At 38.0% G+C, this 17,651-nt stretch overlaps 1 protein-coding gene across 1 annotated transcript; it reads right to left on the reverse strand.

The window, feature by feature from the left end:
• Positions 1-7,523: 7,523 nt before the first annotated feature.
• Positions 7,524-10,164, reverse strand: LOC140883268 (putative F-box/FBD/LRR-repeat protein At5g44960). The gene is made up of 5 exons (XM_073289670.1): positions 9,979-10,164; positions 8,860-9,908; positions 8,624-8,770; positions 8,223-8,533; positions 7,524-7,779 (listed from the first exon to the last, which is right to left on the reverse strand). Exons 1-5 carry the CDS (start codon positions 9,995-9,997, stop codon positions 7,707-7,709), a joined length of 1,599 nt encoding a protein of 532 aa, XP_073145771.1. The 5' UTR covers positions 9,998-10,164; the 3' UTR covers positions 7,524-7,706.
• Positions 10,165-17,651: the final 7,487 nt, after the last annotated feature.

The following is a 17,651-nucleotide window of genomic DNA, read 5'->3' on the forward strand; positions in this document are numbered from 1 at the left end:
TACATAAGATAATGTCTTGTCACAATGCTTGTTGCAACAAGTGCTGGAACAACGAACATGCAGTATGCGAAATAGAGTAGATAATATATCAATCATGCATATTATACGACATGAACAAGTAAAACAAACCGAGGCCTGTACGAAATACAGTTTCCTTAAAATAGATTCGCCCCCTCCAGTATGTGCTTCGAGGACCAATACGGACGTCTATTTCCCAGGATACAACGGACAAACATGCAGTAACTTAAGCACAAAGATACTACACCGACGAACTAAAATCGTACCTTTACTTTATCACTAAAACTCAACGGAGGCCAAACGAAAAGCTTATCAACATGAAATGCAAAGGAGTTCTTGAGATTTGTCAAAAATTGTGTGAAGAAATTGTTTTTCAAAATTGTGTGGATTGAGGAGGTAGACACACTATTTATAAGCTTCAAAAAGCATATCAAGAGTCATACAAGTTTAATTGACTCAATTAATCTTGCAATAAACTTAAGAATATGGAGAGCCAAAAGTCTCCAATTAATTATAGAATGTGGAGAGCCAAAAGACACTTTCACGCCATAATTTTTCATTCAAACATTTTTAATTAAAACTTCCAACACATATTTCTAAAGATTCTTCTGGAGTATTGGAAGTTGGAACATTTAAGCTCATTGCACATCATCTGAAGGAGGTCTTGTGTTTGATTTGGAGGAAGTTGCTTGTCCTTGAATGTACATACTTTGACAGGCAAGAGTTCTTCGATGCGTTTCCAAAGCACGTTGGGTGAGTTAATGTGGTTTGATTCACGGGCCTAGGCCCAAAGCCTGGGTACGTGGCACAATTTTTTTTGAAATATTTTATATATTAATTTTGAATATTTTTTTATTAATTTGATATTAATCCAGTTAGCTCAATTTAAAAAATTAAAATATTAGAGGGTATAAAATTCTAGCCCGATTAAATTTATAGTTTTGGATGAGGTAAATATATTTTAAAATACTGGTATTTCAATGGCAATCCTCCCACTTTTCCTGATACGTTTTTAATTTTACAATCTTTTCAATTTCAAAAAATATTTTCGCATAAAATCCTATGTTAAATTTAGGAACGAAAACGAAATAAACTCGTCAACAAATATAGTATTGAATAGCTTGATTTTTTTTTTTTCATTTTATATGTGAAAAATGTCAAAATATATGATAATTTTCACACACGCGAGATATTTAGCTCTTTTTTTAAAAAACTGGAGGGTATAATTGCTTATCCATATTTTAATTTATATGACACTTAAAAGTTTCATAAGAGAGTTATGCTATGTGTACAATAAGAGTTACACACTGCATTTCAAATGAACTATCTTAAATGCATTTTGAAAAAATTCTTTCAAATAAATGGATGATAATTTTGTAATTGCAAAACGAAAATGTAATATATGTAACATTTTAGAGGGGGGATGTTGTTATCCTAAAATATAACGTTGAGGAAGTAAACACTCATGTGATCGAAAAATATTTTGGTTCTTATGATTATAAAAACATGCATGATAATTAATTTTATGCAAACATTTTTCTTATGCAAGTGCACTCAAAACTGAAAAGAAGATTGAGATACTCGTGTTTCAATGAAGTGATCAAACAGTCAAGCTTGCTCAGAACTAAGTTCCTTCTATCTTCTTCAATGCAGAATCATTATTTGCAAGTCTATGTTTTGCCGAGCAAGGACACTTTCTTAATTAATTTAAATATCTATTTTAATTCTATCTCACCAAAGAAATCCCTGCTAATCCAGCATATGGATTTTGGCCATGCACTAATATAAGCCAAGCAATCCATGACAGATGAAGCAATAGAGATATGTTGATCTACTTGGAAATTCTTTCCAATACCAACCACACGTCTTTTAATTTGCAGTCTCTAATTAGGTGGCTACAAGAGAGACAGCATCGTCGCTGCATGCATGCACTCAGGATCCATCCCTTCATGACAAGATCCTCACGTCTTCTTCTCCGCATCATGTATTAAAATAGTTGTAAAAATTGTTAAATATTGTTTGTTAGAAGTGTTTGAAAGAGTGGGTGCCCTGCTAGCCAACTTGTGGCTGAGGGCTTTGATAACTCTTATTGTAAACAATCTTTGTTTAATATAATTTACACTCTTTATTGGAATTTACTTTATCTTTTATCATATTGTTATGTTGTGACGTACTATACAATATTTAGATAAAGACCTTGAATATACTAAAGTGCATATAAGATGTGATAGTGGATATGGATGACTATCATGAAACACATCTTGTAATCACTGTATATTCTAAACCAGTTCCTAGTCAATTGAGCCGTCCGCAATAAGGATAAGGACCGCTCGAGATTGAGACTAGCATTTGCGATGCCTAGTACCACGTTTCAATATTGGTATGGAACATAGAGATATTCGAAGCATGCAAATGGATATTCATTGGATGGATGATCGAATTACCCTATTCGGACTTTTCAAGTGGTTTTCATTAATTGAGTGGATAAGTCCGTGGTTTTGGTTGTACACCATTAGTCCTTACTACTTGAAACATCATGGAGACTCTATATGTTAGTACTGTACTTTGACTCGTTTACCGACTCCATGAGGGTCATCAGGTGTCGAGATTGGGTACAGTTACGACACATATAGAAGTCAATGTTTTGTTGTCAAGGATTCACCACACGCTTGCGAGTGTGGATATCCTATGCGATCTGAGGAGATATTAGTGTGACAAATCTCTGGCCAGAGTACATGATGTGTTTTAGGTTACTTGGTTTCCTAGTTACACATGCGATGTCACTATTTGATCTTCAAGATATATTGCCTAGTTATCGAATCTCGAACGACTCTTGATATACCAATGGTTGTTGATTCGATCGGGATATACGGTTGAAGGGACCGTACTGTACGCTAACCAAAACCCACTGGTTCTTGTAGGCACTATCAGTGATATCTAGGGAATCATGAGACGATGTTGCTAGGCGCTCTTATCTTGATTCGATGGGCAAGTCGGAAATTGTTGTTCCGAGTCACAAGGAGTTGTGAACCCACGACTAGCTGTATCCCTGAACCATTGAGGGTTACACAAGTAATAGATTTCTAATCCCCGTTGAGATAGTTAAATTTAATGAGTTAAATTTAGCGAACGAGAAGTAGGACTTCTTATTGATGAATAGAGGGAGTGAGATTTCCTAAAATGACATATGGATGCCATTTTTGGAAACCACTGAATTCGGATTCAGAAAATTTATCTTGACTTTAAAATATGCAGAAAAGGTTTCTGTATACATTGATAAAATTGGTTTATCAATTTGAGTCACAATGAATTTTATATTAATTTCTGAACATGCGGGCTTTGCTTGTCAGGCTTGAACTTATGACTAATGAGCCCTAAGCTGTTAGCAGCCCATGTTATAAATAATTTATTGCAGTACAGAAATTACAGAACATAAGCTCATAATTTCGAAAACCTAGAGAGCAGTCTCCCTAGGGTTGGCCGAAATTTCAGTCTCCCAAATTCGAAAATCCAGTCTGCAAATTTCAAAATTTGCAGCCTGGTTTGACATATCAGATCTGTTAAATTCTCTTCGTAGAAACTTCTGATAGATTTTCTAGTGCAGTCTATCAGAGGGTTTAGATTTCTGTTCGTCGACCTGATTCAGGAGTTGATCGAGGCATCGGTTCCTGGGATATACAAGAATAACAGATTTTATCTGTTGGAGTCCATAACCTCAAGTTGAGACTTGAGAGGTAAAATTTAATTCTGTTTCATTTTACTTATTGTTTTAATCCTTACGATTTGATACCCACGATCTGAAATCGTTCCAGATCAAAAAAAAAAAATTTTAAAACCTTCCGCTGCTACGGGTATCAGATCTGACAGATCCGAGAACGTGTTCCAACGGTGTTAGCTAGTTAGGAGAAAAACGTACGTTTTCTTCTTCTCCGCATCATGCAATCTCTACGCTTGTAACCATTGTCCATTTATCGGCACTTGACCATCGACGAATATTCCCAGCAAGCCATGGCTATCTAGCATATATACAATCATATGCTCTTTCCAGGCTTGGTAGTTGTTTTGATCAGGATACTTGAACCACAGTTTCGTGCATGGATACCAAGTTTTGAAATATTATTGATTGATGGCATGAATTGACTATTGAGAAGTCTAAGTTGGGCGCGAACATTGTTGAAGGGCTGGCTTATTATTGGAATGGATTAATGAATTTAGCTGGTGCATGATATGGGAAACCAAATGTAAGCTTTTATAAATTAAAATAATCCCGTATATATATATATATATATATATATATATATATATATATAAATGTAAGCTATATATAGAGAAATGATATGGTGAGCAACCACCATGAGCACTCATGTGAGTACCTGCTGACGTGACATTATGCACATCCAATATGTGAGTGACACATCAGCAGGTGCTCACATGGATGCTCACGGTGGTTGCTCACCATATATAGAGAAATGATATGGTGAGCAACCACCGTGAGCACTCATGTGAGCACCTGCTGACGTGACATTATGCACATCCAATAGATGAGTGACACATCAGCAGGTGCTCACATGTGTGTTCACGGTGGTTGCTCACCATATCATTTCTATATATGGAGTAAATATGACTACTCTAATAGCCCACCTTTTAAGATTCCAACTCTTTTTGTTCAATATTTGGGGTACGATCGAGGAATCTTTGGATCAATATTAAGAATATAAATAATTTATATATAAATAGCTAGATTCCTTACTTTGGCAGGCAATAATAATTTTAATTCTCCATCCTTGCGTTTCCAAAGCCATTTGGGTACGTGCATGATTTGCTATACACTAGACAGGTCCGGACCTGGCATGAGGCGAGTGAGTTCACCGCCTCAGGCCCAGGTCCAAGAAAGGGCCCAACAAATATATATAATATTGTTATTATTGTATATGACCCATAAAATTTTTTAATTATTGTAATTTTTTCCAAAACAGGCCCAAGAGGTCCAGGAGAGCCCAAAACAAATATATAATTCCCATTATTATTTATACATTATATAGTTTTTTAACATTGTATGTTCATTTTATACTTAAGTCTATTGTACTTTGTATTTTAGTGTAGAAAGATCCTATTTAATAATTTTAATAATTGAAATATTTATTTGAGGGCCTAAATTTTAAGTTCGACTCAGGCCCTAAAACTCATAGGTACGGCACTGACACTAGAACAATATGGTCAATACAACTATTAGGTCTTTAATTTTCCATGTGACGTGTGCCAATGTCTAGCTCATACTTATGTAGTTGGACCAAAATCACTGAAAATTAAAAATTAGTGTACCAAAACCAAATTTTGAAAAAGTAATAGAACAAAATCAAAACATTGACAAGTTAATGGACTAAAAAAATACTTTCCCTTAATAAAAACAAATAAAAAACCGAACCAAACCAAGTTTTCAGTTCAATTCGTATTTTCGATTTCGGCTCGGTTCAGATTGGTTGAACACCCCTAGATTATATTATTCATCATTCAATATAATAAAAAATATAAATATGATATCGTGTATATATATATATATATTTATATATAGAATGGCAAACAGATCTCACTGAATTCTTATGCGGAGTTCGATTTCTCAAGACGTTGACAATGTAACAAATGTATATTAAAAGTAACAAATAATAATAGTTTCTAAACGTGGGAAGGTTGTAACATGACCTAATGATCACACCTTTTGAGATTGTGCCCCCTTTGGATTTATGCCCACGGCCGGTTCAAGTTATCCAACCTCCGGAATTTAATTTAGAGAGAATAAAGAGAAGAGAAACAAGTCCATAAATTTTGAGAGAATAAAGATATTTTACTAGACTAAATCGCAAATTCAATGTCAGCACGACCAAATATGGAAAAAAAAAAAGACAATTTACGGGACTAAAAAAATACAAACTCTCTGTTAACATGAGTACATGACCAAAGATAGAAAAAAAAAAGCAAATAAAAGAGGAATGGAAAAATGTTTTTGATTCTTAATTATGAAATGCTAATATATATGAAAAAACTTTTGAAAACATAGTAATTACATGCAAGCATTTTCTAATGTTAAGTGAACTCGTAATCGAAAGCAGTTAAAACAATTAATATTGATATAGATGTTAATTTCAATGACATAAGATCTCCCTAATTATGATTCATTTGACACAGACTTTGTTTTCGTGTGATGATAAGTACTACAATTAATTGCTATTGTTTAAGGGTTGATTGCGTTTACATTCATACTGCAAATCAAGCAAGAACTTCAATCATTCGTATTAGCGATCATCAAATATGTGTTTTTGGCCAATGAAAGGTATTAACAATTATTACACAAAACCAATTCTTTGTTTTCCCAATAAAGAAGACTCATTCTTCCATCATCTTTGTATTTATATATATATATTTAAAAAAAAAACTTTACTGAAATATTCACAAGTCAATCCATGTCACATCATTATGGGGACAATTATCATAAAAAATCAATATAAGTAAATCAAGATGAACGACTTGACAAGAACCAAGTTTCATTCGAAAAATCTCCAAGGCTGATTAGACAGTGTTTTGCAAGTTCTAAAAATATAAGTTATTATGCAGATTTTGTTAACAAATTTGTTAAGTGTGTTTGCAACTTCTAAAAATAAGTGATTATGGAGATTTTCTTAACAAATTATTTTAAATTGCAAACACTACCTAAAAAAATGTCCATAATCACTTATTTTTAGAGATTGCAAACACTACCTTACTCTGATTAGCTTTCCGAGATTTATTTTATTATAGACCACAATGCCACAACTTTGGACATGTGATTAGGGGTGGGCAATCGGATCGGGTAGTTCGGGTCCCGACCCGACCCGAACCCGATCGGATACGAAAATCGGGTTGTTCGGTTTTTTAATCGGGTTCGGGTAGTAACCGAACCCGACTATTATTAAGTCGGTTCGGTTTCGGGTAGCAAACTGCTACCCGAATTACCCGATCGGGTACCCGACTATCCGATTTTTATTACTTTATTTAAAAATATAAAAATTAATTGGGCTATTGGTTTGGACTTTTATTATGAGGCCCATTATTTTAGTACAAAATATGCATGATTTGGTGAATGAGGGAAGGGACTGTGTCCTTATTCTTTCATGAGAGAAAGTTTGTATTTATTTTGATTATTTTTATTTTTTAAAAATTAATTTTTTTGTTTTTTTTAAAAAACTAGGTTACCCGAACCCGACTTAATCGGTTACCCGAAGAGTCGGGTACCCGATGTTATCGGTTCAGTTTCGGGTAGTATAAAATACTACCCGACTAATCGGGTACCCGACCCGAACTACCCGAAACCCGAACTACCCGACCCGTGCCCACCCCTACATGTGATCATTCATCAATTTAGACATGACCAATGAGGGGTTTCACAATGAGTGTACGTACACATTATCTTACAGGAAAAAGTTAATATGTTCTTGCGTTGTGTCGAGAAAAAATGATCCAATATACTAGAAAAATAAATGAGAAATATGATAATGAACTGAAAATTATTCCAGAATCGCTTCTGTATAATAATATTCTCCACTTTCCCTAGCTCTAGGCTATCTTTACATAAAAGTAACACAGGGAAATCGACCCCTAACTAATTAATTGTCTGTCTGTATACACTTTTATCATCATTTTCTTAATGTGCCTTCTTAATAATTCTGGAGCAAATGTTCTTCGAGCAAAAGTTCTTCTAAGCCCACATCTGGTCTCGTAACAGATGAGCTGCAAACATATCATGTATCAATGCATAATTCTCTCTCTATATTGTTTGATTTCTGAATGAATAAGGCAGGTGCTTGGAATCAACTCTGTCTAGTTAGAAACGAAGAGGAGAAAATCCCCCACTCGTTAGATGAAAAGTACTGTTACTTAAGAAGAAAAATTTATGCAGGTGTGTTCCCTGTGTACAACAAGAGTGATACAAATCTATATAAGTGCAAAAACGTGGATCATGTATATTGTTTTCCAGTTGTGGAATGACCCTTTTATCCATACACAAGGAGATATATATTTACCACCTAATCCAATAGTCCCAGATCGGTTTCTTTCGCTTCAACAAAGTACATGAAATGATAATCACAATAATAATTTACTCAAAAGTTCATACAGCTTTATGTGAAGAGAAAGCCAAATGTAACTTGTAAATTATATGATCGACTACTTACCGTATAATAATCTCTACATTTTTAGAATTGGCCTGCCCTTGCAACCTCTGGCCAATAATTCGACGTTTCTTCTCGTCGTCCCTGGGATTACCAACTACAGATCCCCAACGTTTCTTAAATACATGGTACAATACAGGATGCACAGAGATTGACAAACGTTTGAGGGAGCCGACATTTTCAAGGATGTACAAGATAAATTCATACTCGTCTTTCGTCCCTCTAAATCCATTAAATTCCAATTCTTTCAACTGAGTGTCGCGCCTGACCACTTTCTCCTTTGCTTGTTTCCGAATAAACGTCGACGCCACATCCTACACAAGAACCAATAAAAATATAAGCCACATATGTTCATGATGCAAAACACGTTAGTCTGGTGGACCAAGGTGTGCCGTGATGAATACCTTAGATACTTGGAATTTTTGTAGAAGGGGGCACGCATTCAGGAGTGTAACAAGTTCTAGTAGATTGAACCCATTGTGGCTTTCTAATAGCAAAACTAACTCCGTTAGGTTGCTAAGCTCGTTAAGAGTTCCATCCATTTTCCATTCCTGAGACAAATGCAAAAACTACATAAAATATTTCTTCATTTTTCTAAGGAAATAAAGGACAGATAAACAATGGAAAGAGATTCTCACACCTCAAAGAAGCTGGTATAAGTTATAAAAACCATGCGTTCAAGATGAGGCAGATCTTTGGCAATTTTTCCAAATACGTAATGAGGTACTCCACAGCTAGAACAGTCGATGACTACACTTCGCAGCAATGGTACGTTAGAAAAGGACAATTTGAGTATAGTGCGGTAGCATATTTCAAAATCAATTAGATTGATGGCAGACAACTCTATCTTTTCCACCAACTTACAGTAGGATAGCATGAGACTCTTTAATTGGAGAGCAGAACCAACGATTTGTAATTTAATAGGAAGCACACAAAATAATAAGTTCAACGATTGAAGGCTCGAACAATTCGTTAAAATGCACTCTACATCCTCAGGAGTGAAAGAAATAAACTCCAATTTAAGAACCTTTAGCACATTTTGGTTAGGTGTTTGGAAAGAACCGCCCTTCAGATGTAGATGTGTTAATGATGATGGTTCAGGAAGAAAATCCGTCGAAAAGACAGGAGGGCCACTCTTAAGCATAACGCGAAGGGAGCAGAATCGAATGCTAAGCCGTTCCACTCCACATGCACCTACAAAACTGATCCACTTTCTAAAACTGTCCATGACGCATCCATGAAAACAACAAACCAATTCAAAAGACATTAGTTTGGAAACAGCATGATGTTGCAAAAAGGTATCCACTCGTTCCACAAACTTCTTGCGACAATGGCTCGCAGTGAGATTACGACAACAAGAAGAACGGTGCATATAAGAGCAACTGAAGCTGGCTTTGTTAATAATGGTGTAAACACGCCTCCACCTCCTCGACAGAACACTCGTCCTAACAGCGGCTCTGGTTTGTAATTTCGAGATAATCAAACAGATGATGTCATCTGACAATTCACTGATTCTATCTACCAGCTTCTTCTTTGTGTCAATATCACAAGCAGTATCCTGCTTCTCATACACAGTCACCGGATACAGTCTTCTTCGAGATTTTAAAACCCAAAACCCGCTGCATACAAGTGCAAAACATGCCATTCCTGCGGCCAAGGGCAAAATCGCGCTGCCACGAAAGCTGGTTCCTAAAAAATCATCACCCAAAAGCACATCATAATTGTACCCAACAAAACAAACAAAAGAAGTAAAACTTACCAGTTAGATGAACGGGCATCTTTTAAAAATAAATTAGTGTGCAGACCAACAAGGCAAAGGAGAAGATGCGCAAACGCTAATTCAGAATATGTGTTTCAGTGTTCGATTTAGTGATTCAATTTGTTAGGGGTTTCGAATTTGGGCTGGTGGCGCATCTTTAGAAAAGAACGAGATAGGAATGGTTTCCTTTTGTTTGGGTTTGACGATAGATTTCAAGCTAACACAATCAATCAACCTACGGGTAATATCCCAACGACTACTCAATAAGTCAACAATATATAATTAATTACGTCGTGTAAAAATATGAATCGTTGGATCCATGATTTGGATATTACCCATATGCTAGGATCTCATCTAACGGGTTTCATTCTCATTAGTCATCGGGTTGACCCTATAACCCAACGATGCCGAGTATGAATAAAAGTGAATGAGAGAAAAATAAAAGATAAAAATTTATATGAGAGAGTCTATAGGGTTATTTTTTTGGACGATTTTACAGGTCAATTTTGTGAGACGGATCTACTATTTGGGTTATTCATACAAAAGTATTACTTCTTGTTGTAAATATGGATAGGGTTGACCCGTCTCACGAATGAGACCGTCTCACAAGGGTGTTACTCATTTTTTGAGATGAGTCTATTTTATGAGTTATTCATTAACACTATTGTGAGACGGGTCAAACCTACCCATATTTATAATAATAATGAATACTTTTGGCATAAATGTAATACTTTTTAGACAAACACTCCAATGAGACGGTCTCACGGGTTAATTGTGTGAGACGAGTCTCCTATTTGGATCATCCATTAAAAAGTACTACTTTTTATGCCAAAAATATTACTTACTATTGTAAATATGGGTAGGGTTGACCCGTCTCACGGATAAAGATCCGTGAGACGGTTTCACAGAAGTGTTACTCTAATTTTTAATGGATAACTCATATAAAAAATTCGTTTTAAAAAAATGACCCTTGAGACCGTCTCATTGGAATTTTTGTCAAAAGTATTATATTTTGAGTAGATCTCTTTTGAGATAGTCTCACATATGAGACGGGTCAACACAACACATATTTACAATAAAAAATAATATTTTTAGCATAAAAAAATAATATTTTTTCATGGATGACAAAAATAAGAGACCCGTTTCACAAAATTGACCCGTGAGACCGTCTCATATGAGTTTTTGCCTTATATTTTATTCCAAAAATATTACTTATTAGTTTTTGTCTATGAAAAACACTCATACGAGACGGTCTCACGGGTCAATTTTGTGAGACGGATCTCCTGTTTGGGTTACCCATGCAAAAATATTAGTTTTTATGCCAAAAGTCTTACTTCTTGCTGTAAATATGGGTAAGGTTGATCCGTCTCACAAGAGTGTTACTCTTTGTCTACTTATTATTATAAGGAGTAACACTCTTGTGAGACGGTCTCACAAATGAGACGGATCAATTCTACCCATATTTATAATAATAAGTAATACTTTTGACATCAAATATAATATTTTTTAATGGATAACCCATATAAGAGACCCGTCTCAAGAAAATGACCCTTGAGACCATCTCATATGAGTTTTTGCCTATTATAAATATGGGTAGGATTGTCCCGTCTAATGGATGAGACCGTCTCACAAGAGTGTTACTCAAAATAAAAAAGAACATTATTTCTCATGTTCATTTTTGTTTAGTTTTGGAGTTCATTGAAATGATGAGAATACTCTGATAGGATCGGATACAGTGTGTAGAGAAGGGGGGGGGGGGTTGAATACACACTGTTAAGCTGTTTTGGGTAATTAAATTGGAACTCGATCGATTTAAGAATGAGTTCAAAGCTTATATTAGTGTCGAATGTAGTTTGGCAAACAGAATATGTGCAGAAAGATGTCAGGCTACAGATTTAAAACACCTAGAGTAAATCGGTTTAGGGGTAGGTGAAAAGATGAATGGTAAACTGAAATAACACGCGCAATTGTTTATGGATGTTCGGAGATTTCAATCACTCCTACGTCACCCCTTCTTTCACTTCGGAAGGATTCACTAGAAGACTTTGATTTATACAAGCAATTTGCATAAACCCAATCCAATTTAGGACTTAGACACTGCCTAAATAAGAACTCCTAGTAAAACGCTTTGATTTCTATAGTGACCCTGCATGGAATCACCTACTAACTGGCAACTAATAGCATGCATTAAACTTAATACAGCAAAATACTTATCAGAGTAAAAACGTGCGGAAACATAATCCATAATTTACATATCAGCTTAGTAATATAATCCAGGCTTAAATCTGTAGTGATACAACCATATCGAAATTCTTAAAAGTAAACATTATACAGCTAATAAATCGTGCTGTATAAAAACTTGCAAAGCTCCTGCTCCCTAGTCCTGCCTTGAACTACCAGCTCCGTCCATCCTGCGACCTGCCCCATGGAATAGGGTGTCCAAGATAACAACTAGGACGTGAGCGCTACGCCCAGTACATAGACATGAGTAAACATATGTATATAATGCATGCAACATGATGACTGGTACAGGGTCATCTGAAAAGTCATGCTCAGAACCGGCGCCATATGAGTGCTGCTACCGCACGGATCAACCTCTGGGTGCAACCACACTCGTCTAGTACACCAGAGTAGACAGACATAAATGCCCCCGCCGTCGCGGTACTCTCAGTGATAGACTATCGAGTATAGAGCTGAGCGGCTCTATAGTCAGGTATAACAAGGTATAGGCTCAACGTGTATATGCACATGACATATGGATATAGAAAACGGTAAATCATATATCATGCCATATAATAATGCCAAATAAATGCAACATATAAACATGTATACTCGCTGGCAATCTCAGTCAATGTGTACGTACCTCTAGGCTAGTTCAAGTATAATAGGATCCTAGGTTCCAAGCCTATATTCAAAAATTCACCGTATCACTACATAAATTCTATAAGCCTTAACTAAGCTAATAAGTACTCCCAAAACTTAAATAGATTCCCGGACCATACCTTCGTCCGTAGTTAGCCCTTTGGAGTCGCTAGTCCTGAATGACTATAACCTCACCGTGGTTATTTCAGAACCTCACTATTAACCGATAGGGCCCTCAAGTGTATATCTCACACTATATAACTGAAGAAGGAAACGCGGGAATTCGTATTTCAAAACTGAAGCAAATGAGCCCTATTTATAGCCAAAATCTCGGCAACGATCGGAACCACCAATCTCGGGATCGGAGCTTCCGATTCCAGCTCATTCTGTGCATGTCCGACACGTCGGGATCGGAACCACCGTTCCGGGATCGGAACTTCCGATCGAACCCCCGACCAACACTTGTCAAAACTCACGGCTGAGTCATCGAGCATTGCTGGCTGGCTGAGATCGGAACCTCCGTTCCTGATCGGAACGTCCGATCCCCGTGCATCCGATCTGCTTCCGAAGTGGTCAGGATCGGAGCTTCCGAACTGGGATCGGAGCTTCCGATCTGGCCCAAAGTCAAAAGCCCAAATTCCTCTTCCGAAGTCCAATAACACTCCGAAATAGATCAATTACCAACCCTTAATCATGTTTAACATATTATTATCTTAAAATGGGTTCCGGGTTACTACATTCTCCCAACCTTTAGATATTTCGTCCGCGAAATAACATCTAAAGATAAATCAAGATAACAATATGAAACAACAAACCATGTCTTATTACAACAACGATAATTACACCTTATATGGTAATCAAAAATACTAAGCAAACAACTCAGGATATTCTGCTCGCATACGACTCTCAGTTTCCCAAGTTGCTTCTTCAACGCCTCGGCGCTGCCACTGTACCATCACAAGTGGTATAGTCTTGTTCCGAAAAACTTTCTCCTTCCTGTCTAGGATACAGATTGGTCGTTCAACAAAAGACAGATCTGGCTCTAGCTGAATATCAGTAGATTGAATCACATGAGATTCATCAGCTATGTACTGTCGAAGCAACGACACATGAAAAACATTGTGTATACTGGAAAGAGATGGCGGTAAAGCCAAACGATAAGCAACATCTCCGATCTTCTCCAGTATCTGGAAAGGCCCAATGTAACGAGGAGACAACTTGCCTTTCACACCGAATCTCATCACCTTCCTGAAAGGTGATACTCGCAGAAAAACATATTCACCAGGCTCAAACTGAAGTGGCCTGCGGCGAATATTCGCATAACTGGCTTGTCTATCTTGAGCAACTATGATCCTATGCTTGATCAAATCTACCTTGTCTACAATCTGCTGCACCAATTCAGGACCCTCTACTTGCCGTTCCCCGACTTCATCCCAGAATAACGGAGTACGACACCGTCGACCATACAATGCCTCGAAAGGTGCCATATCAATACTACGATGATAACTATTATTGTAGGCAAATTCAATCAAAGGTAACTGATCCTGCCAAGATAAACCAAAGTCCATGACAGAAGAACGTAGCATATCCTCCAGCGTACGAATAGTGCGCTCTGACTGCCCGTCAGTCTCCGGATGATACGCCGTGCTCAAACTCAGAGTGGTACCCAACGCCTGCTGAAAACTACCTAAAAAATGTGAAGTAAATCGCGGATCTCTATCACTGACAATACTCACTGGAATCCCATGTAATCGCACAATCTCCTGGATATATAAGCGTGCCATGCGATCATAAGAATACTCCCGGTTATAAGGAATAAAGTGTGCTGATTTCGTCAAACGGTCAACAACGACCCAGATAGCATCACACTGACGTGACGTCATAGGTAAGTGGGTGACAAAATCCATAGTTACGTGCTCCCACTTCCATTCGGGAATCTCAAGATTCTGCAGTAATCCACCTGGTCGTCGATGTTCAGCCTTGACCTGTTGACAAACCAAACATCTCGAAACAAATTGATACACACTTCGATTCATCCCCTTCCACCAGATTCTAGTTCGCAAGTCCTTATAAATTTTCATACTTCCAGGATGAACTGATAATCGACTCCTGTGAGCTTCAGATAGAATATCATTCCTGAGCTTTGCAACATTAGGTACAACCACTCTATTGGATAGGCACAATAAACCATCTGCCTGAAAATGTAATCCAGATGTATTAACTCCATTGGCTAGACGTGCCAATCGCTGAGTCTTAACATCAGATATCTGAGCATCTCTGATCCGAGAATACAATGCTGGCTCAGATAGAATAGTATACAAACGAATCCCATTCCTCCCTTTCTTGTGCTTGAGCGTAAAACTCAATGAACAGCACTCTTGAATCATATGAGATATTTCATTAGTCTGAAGTGCAGACAGTCTCACCTGCCGACTCAAGGCATCAGCAGTAAGATTAGCAGAACCTGGATGATATTTGATTTCACAATCATAATCCTTCAGGAGATCCATCCAGCGTCTCTGTCGCATATTCAACTCTGCCTGAGTGAATAAATACTTCAAACTCTTGTGATCCGTAAATATCTCAAATTTCTCGCCATAAAGATAATGTCTCCAAATCTTGAGCACAAATACAATGGCGGCTAACTCGAGATCATGCACTGGATAGTTATTCTCATGCGTCTTCAACTGTCGAGAAGCATAGGCAATAACATGTCCATGCTGTGTCAACACACATCCCAACCCCTGACTAGAGGCATCAGTATAGACAACATAACCTCATGATCCAGAAGGTAGAGCTAGCACAGGTGCAGTAGTAAGACGTCTACGCAGCTCATGAAATGACTCCTCACAATCCGAGGACCAAATGAAGGTAACATCTTTCCGTGTAAGCTGAGTCAAAGGCCTGGCCAACTGTGAAAAATTCTCGATGAACCGATGGTAATATCCCGCTAGACCCAAGAAACTACGAATCTCAGCAACCGTCGTCGGTCGAGACCAGTTCAGCACTGCCTCTATCTTACTAGGATCAACAGATATCCCTTCACTCGTAATCACATGACCGAGAAATACTACCCGATCAAGCCAGAATTCACACTTACTCAATTTCGCATATAGCTGCTTATCTCGTAACGTCTGTAGAACAATCCTCAAATGCTGTGCATGCTCATCCTTGTCATGAGAATAAACAAGAATATCATCTATGAAGACGATGACAAATCTATCCAGATAATCTCGAAATACCTGATTCATCAGATTCATAAAGACTGCCGGTGCATTCGTCAAACCGAATGGCATCACCAGAAACTCATAATGCCCGTATCTGGTCCTGAAAGCAGTCGTAGATATATCTGAGTCTCGTACCCGCATCTGATGGTATCCAGATCTCAGATCTATCTTAGAATAAACAGAAGTACCCTGCAGTTGATCAAACAGATCATCAATCCGCGGCAAAGGATACTTATTCTTGATGGTGACACGATTCAACTGCCTGTAATCAATACATAATCGCATCGATCCATCCTTCTTTTTGACAAACAAAACAGGTGCTCCCCACGGAGAAACACTCGGACGAATATATCCCTTATCAAGCAGATCCTGTAACTGCTGTTTCAATTCCCTCATCTCTGACGGTGCCAGACGATAAGGTGCTCGGGATATAGGCGTAGTTCCTGGTACTAGATCAATACCAAATTCAACCTCTCGAACCGGAGGAAAACCAGGAATCTCATCAGGGAATACGTCAGGAAACTCGCTGACAACCGGTAGCTGATCAATACCCGTACTACTCATGAACATATCAACTGCATAGATGAGGTAGCCCTCCCCACCTGACTCCAAGACATGACATGCCTTCAGAGCCGAAACAAGTGGCATCGGAGGTCGCGCACCCTCACCATAAAAATACCAGCTATCACCCTCAACGGGATGAAACTGTACCAGACGCTGATAACAATCCACAGTAGCGTGATACAAAGTCAGCATATCTATTCCCAAGATACAATCAAAATCCATCATCGCTAATATCATCAAATTATCCGATAACACATTACCCTCAAACTCCAGAAGGCAACCCATCACTAGACGCTTAGTTACTATCTCTTGCTCCAACGGAGTAGATACAACTAAATCCATATCTAATGATACATAAGGTAATCTATGTCTCTTAACGAAGCGACTAGAAATAAAGGAATGCGATGCTCCCGTATCAATTAATACAAGTGCAGGAATACCACATAACAAAAAGTTACCTGCCAACATGCGATCGCTTCCCTCATTAGCCTGCTCCTGAGACAGAGCAAACACCTGCCCTTGAGTCTGGGGACGATAACCAGAAGAACTCTGTGGTGCTGGCTGCTGACGTGAAAAAATAGAAGCTTGAGATCCAACTTGGGATCTCGATCCACTAGCAGAACCCATGCGCTGAGGACAATCTCTCCGCAGATGTCCTGCTGACCACAAATATAACACGCCCCAGTAGCTCTCCGACATGAAGCTGCAGGATGCTTCCCACCACAGTGGCTACAAAACTCCTCCTTCTTCTTCTTCTTCCCAAAGCGGAAAGTACCTCGTGAACCACAAGATCCAGATGAAGTAGTAGGAGTAGAATAAGACGTAGGTACAGATGGCACAACAGATTGAGCTCGAGGCTCAAAAGATCCACTAGGCTGTGCTGGCATCATCAACTGTGCACGCCTGTTGCTAGTCTCCACAAGACGGCAACGGTTCACCAAAGTCTCATAAGATACCGGGTCATCACAGACGACAACCTGAGAGTAGATATCTTGGTTCAGGCCTTGCAGAAAGATATCA

The sequence above is a fragment of the Henckelia pumila genome, chromosome 2 (assembly GCF_033568475.1).
Source record: "Henckelia pumila isolate YLH828 chromosome 2, ASM3356847v2, whole genome shotgun sequence".
Classification (NCBI taxonomy): Eukaryota; Viridiplantae; Streptophyta; class Magnoliopsida; order Lamiales; family Gesneriaceae; genus Henckelia; species Henckelia pumila.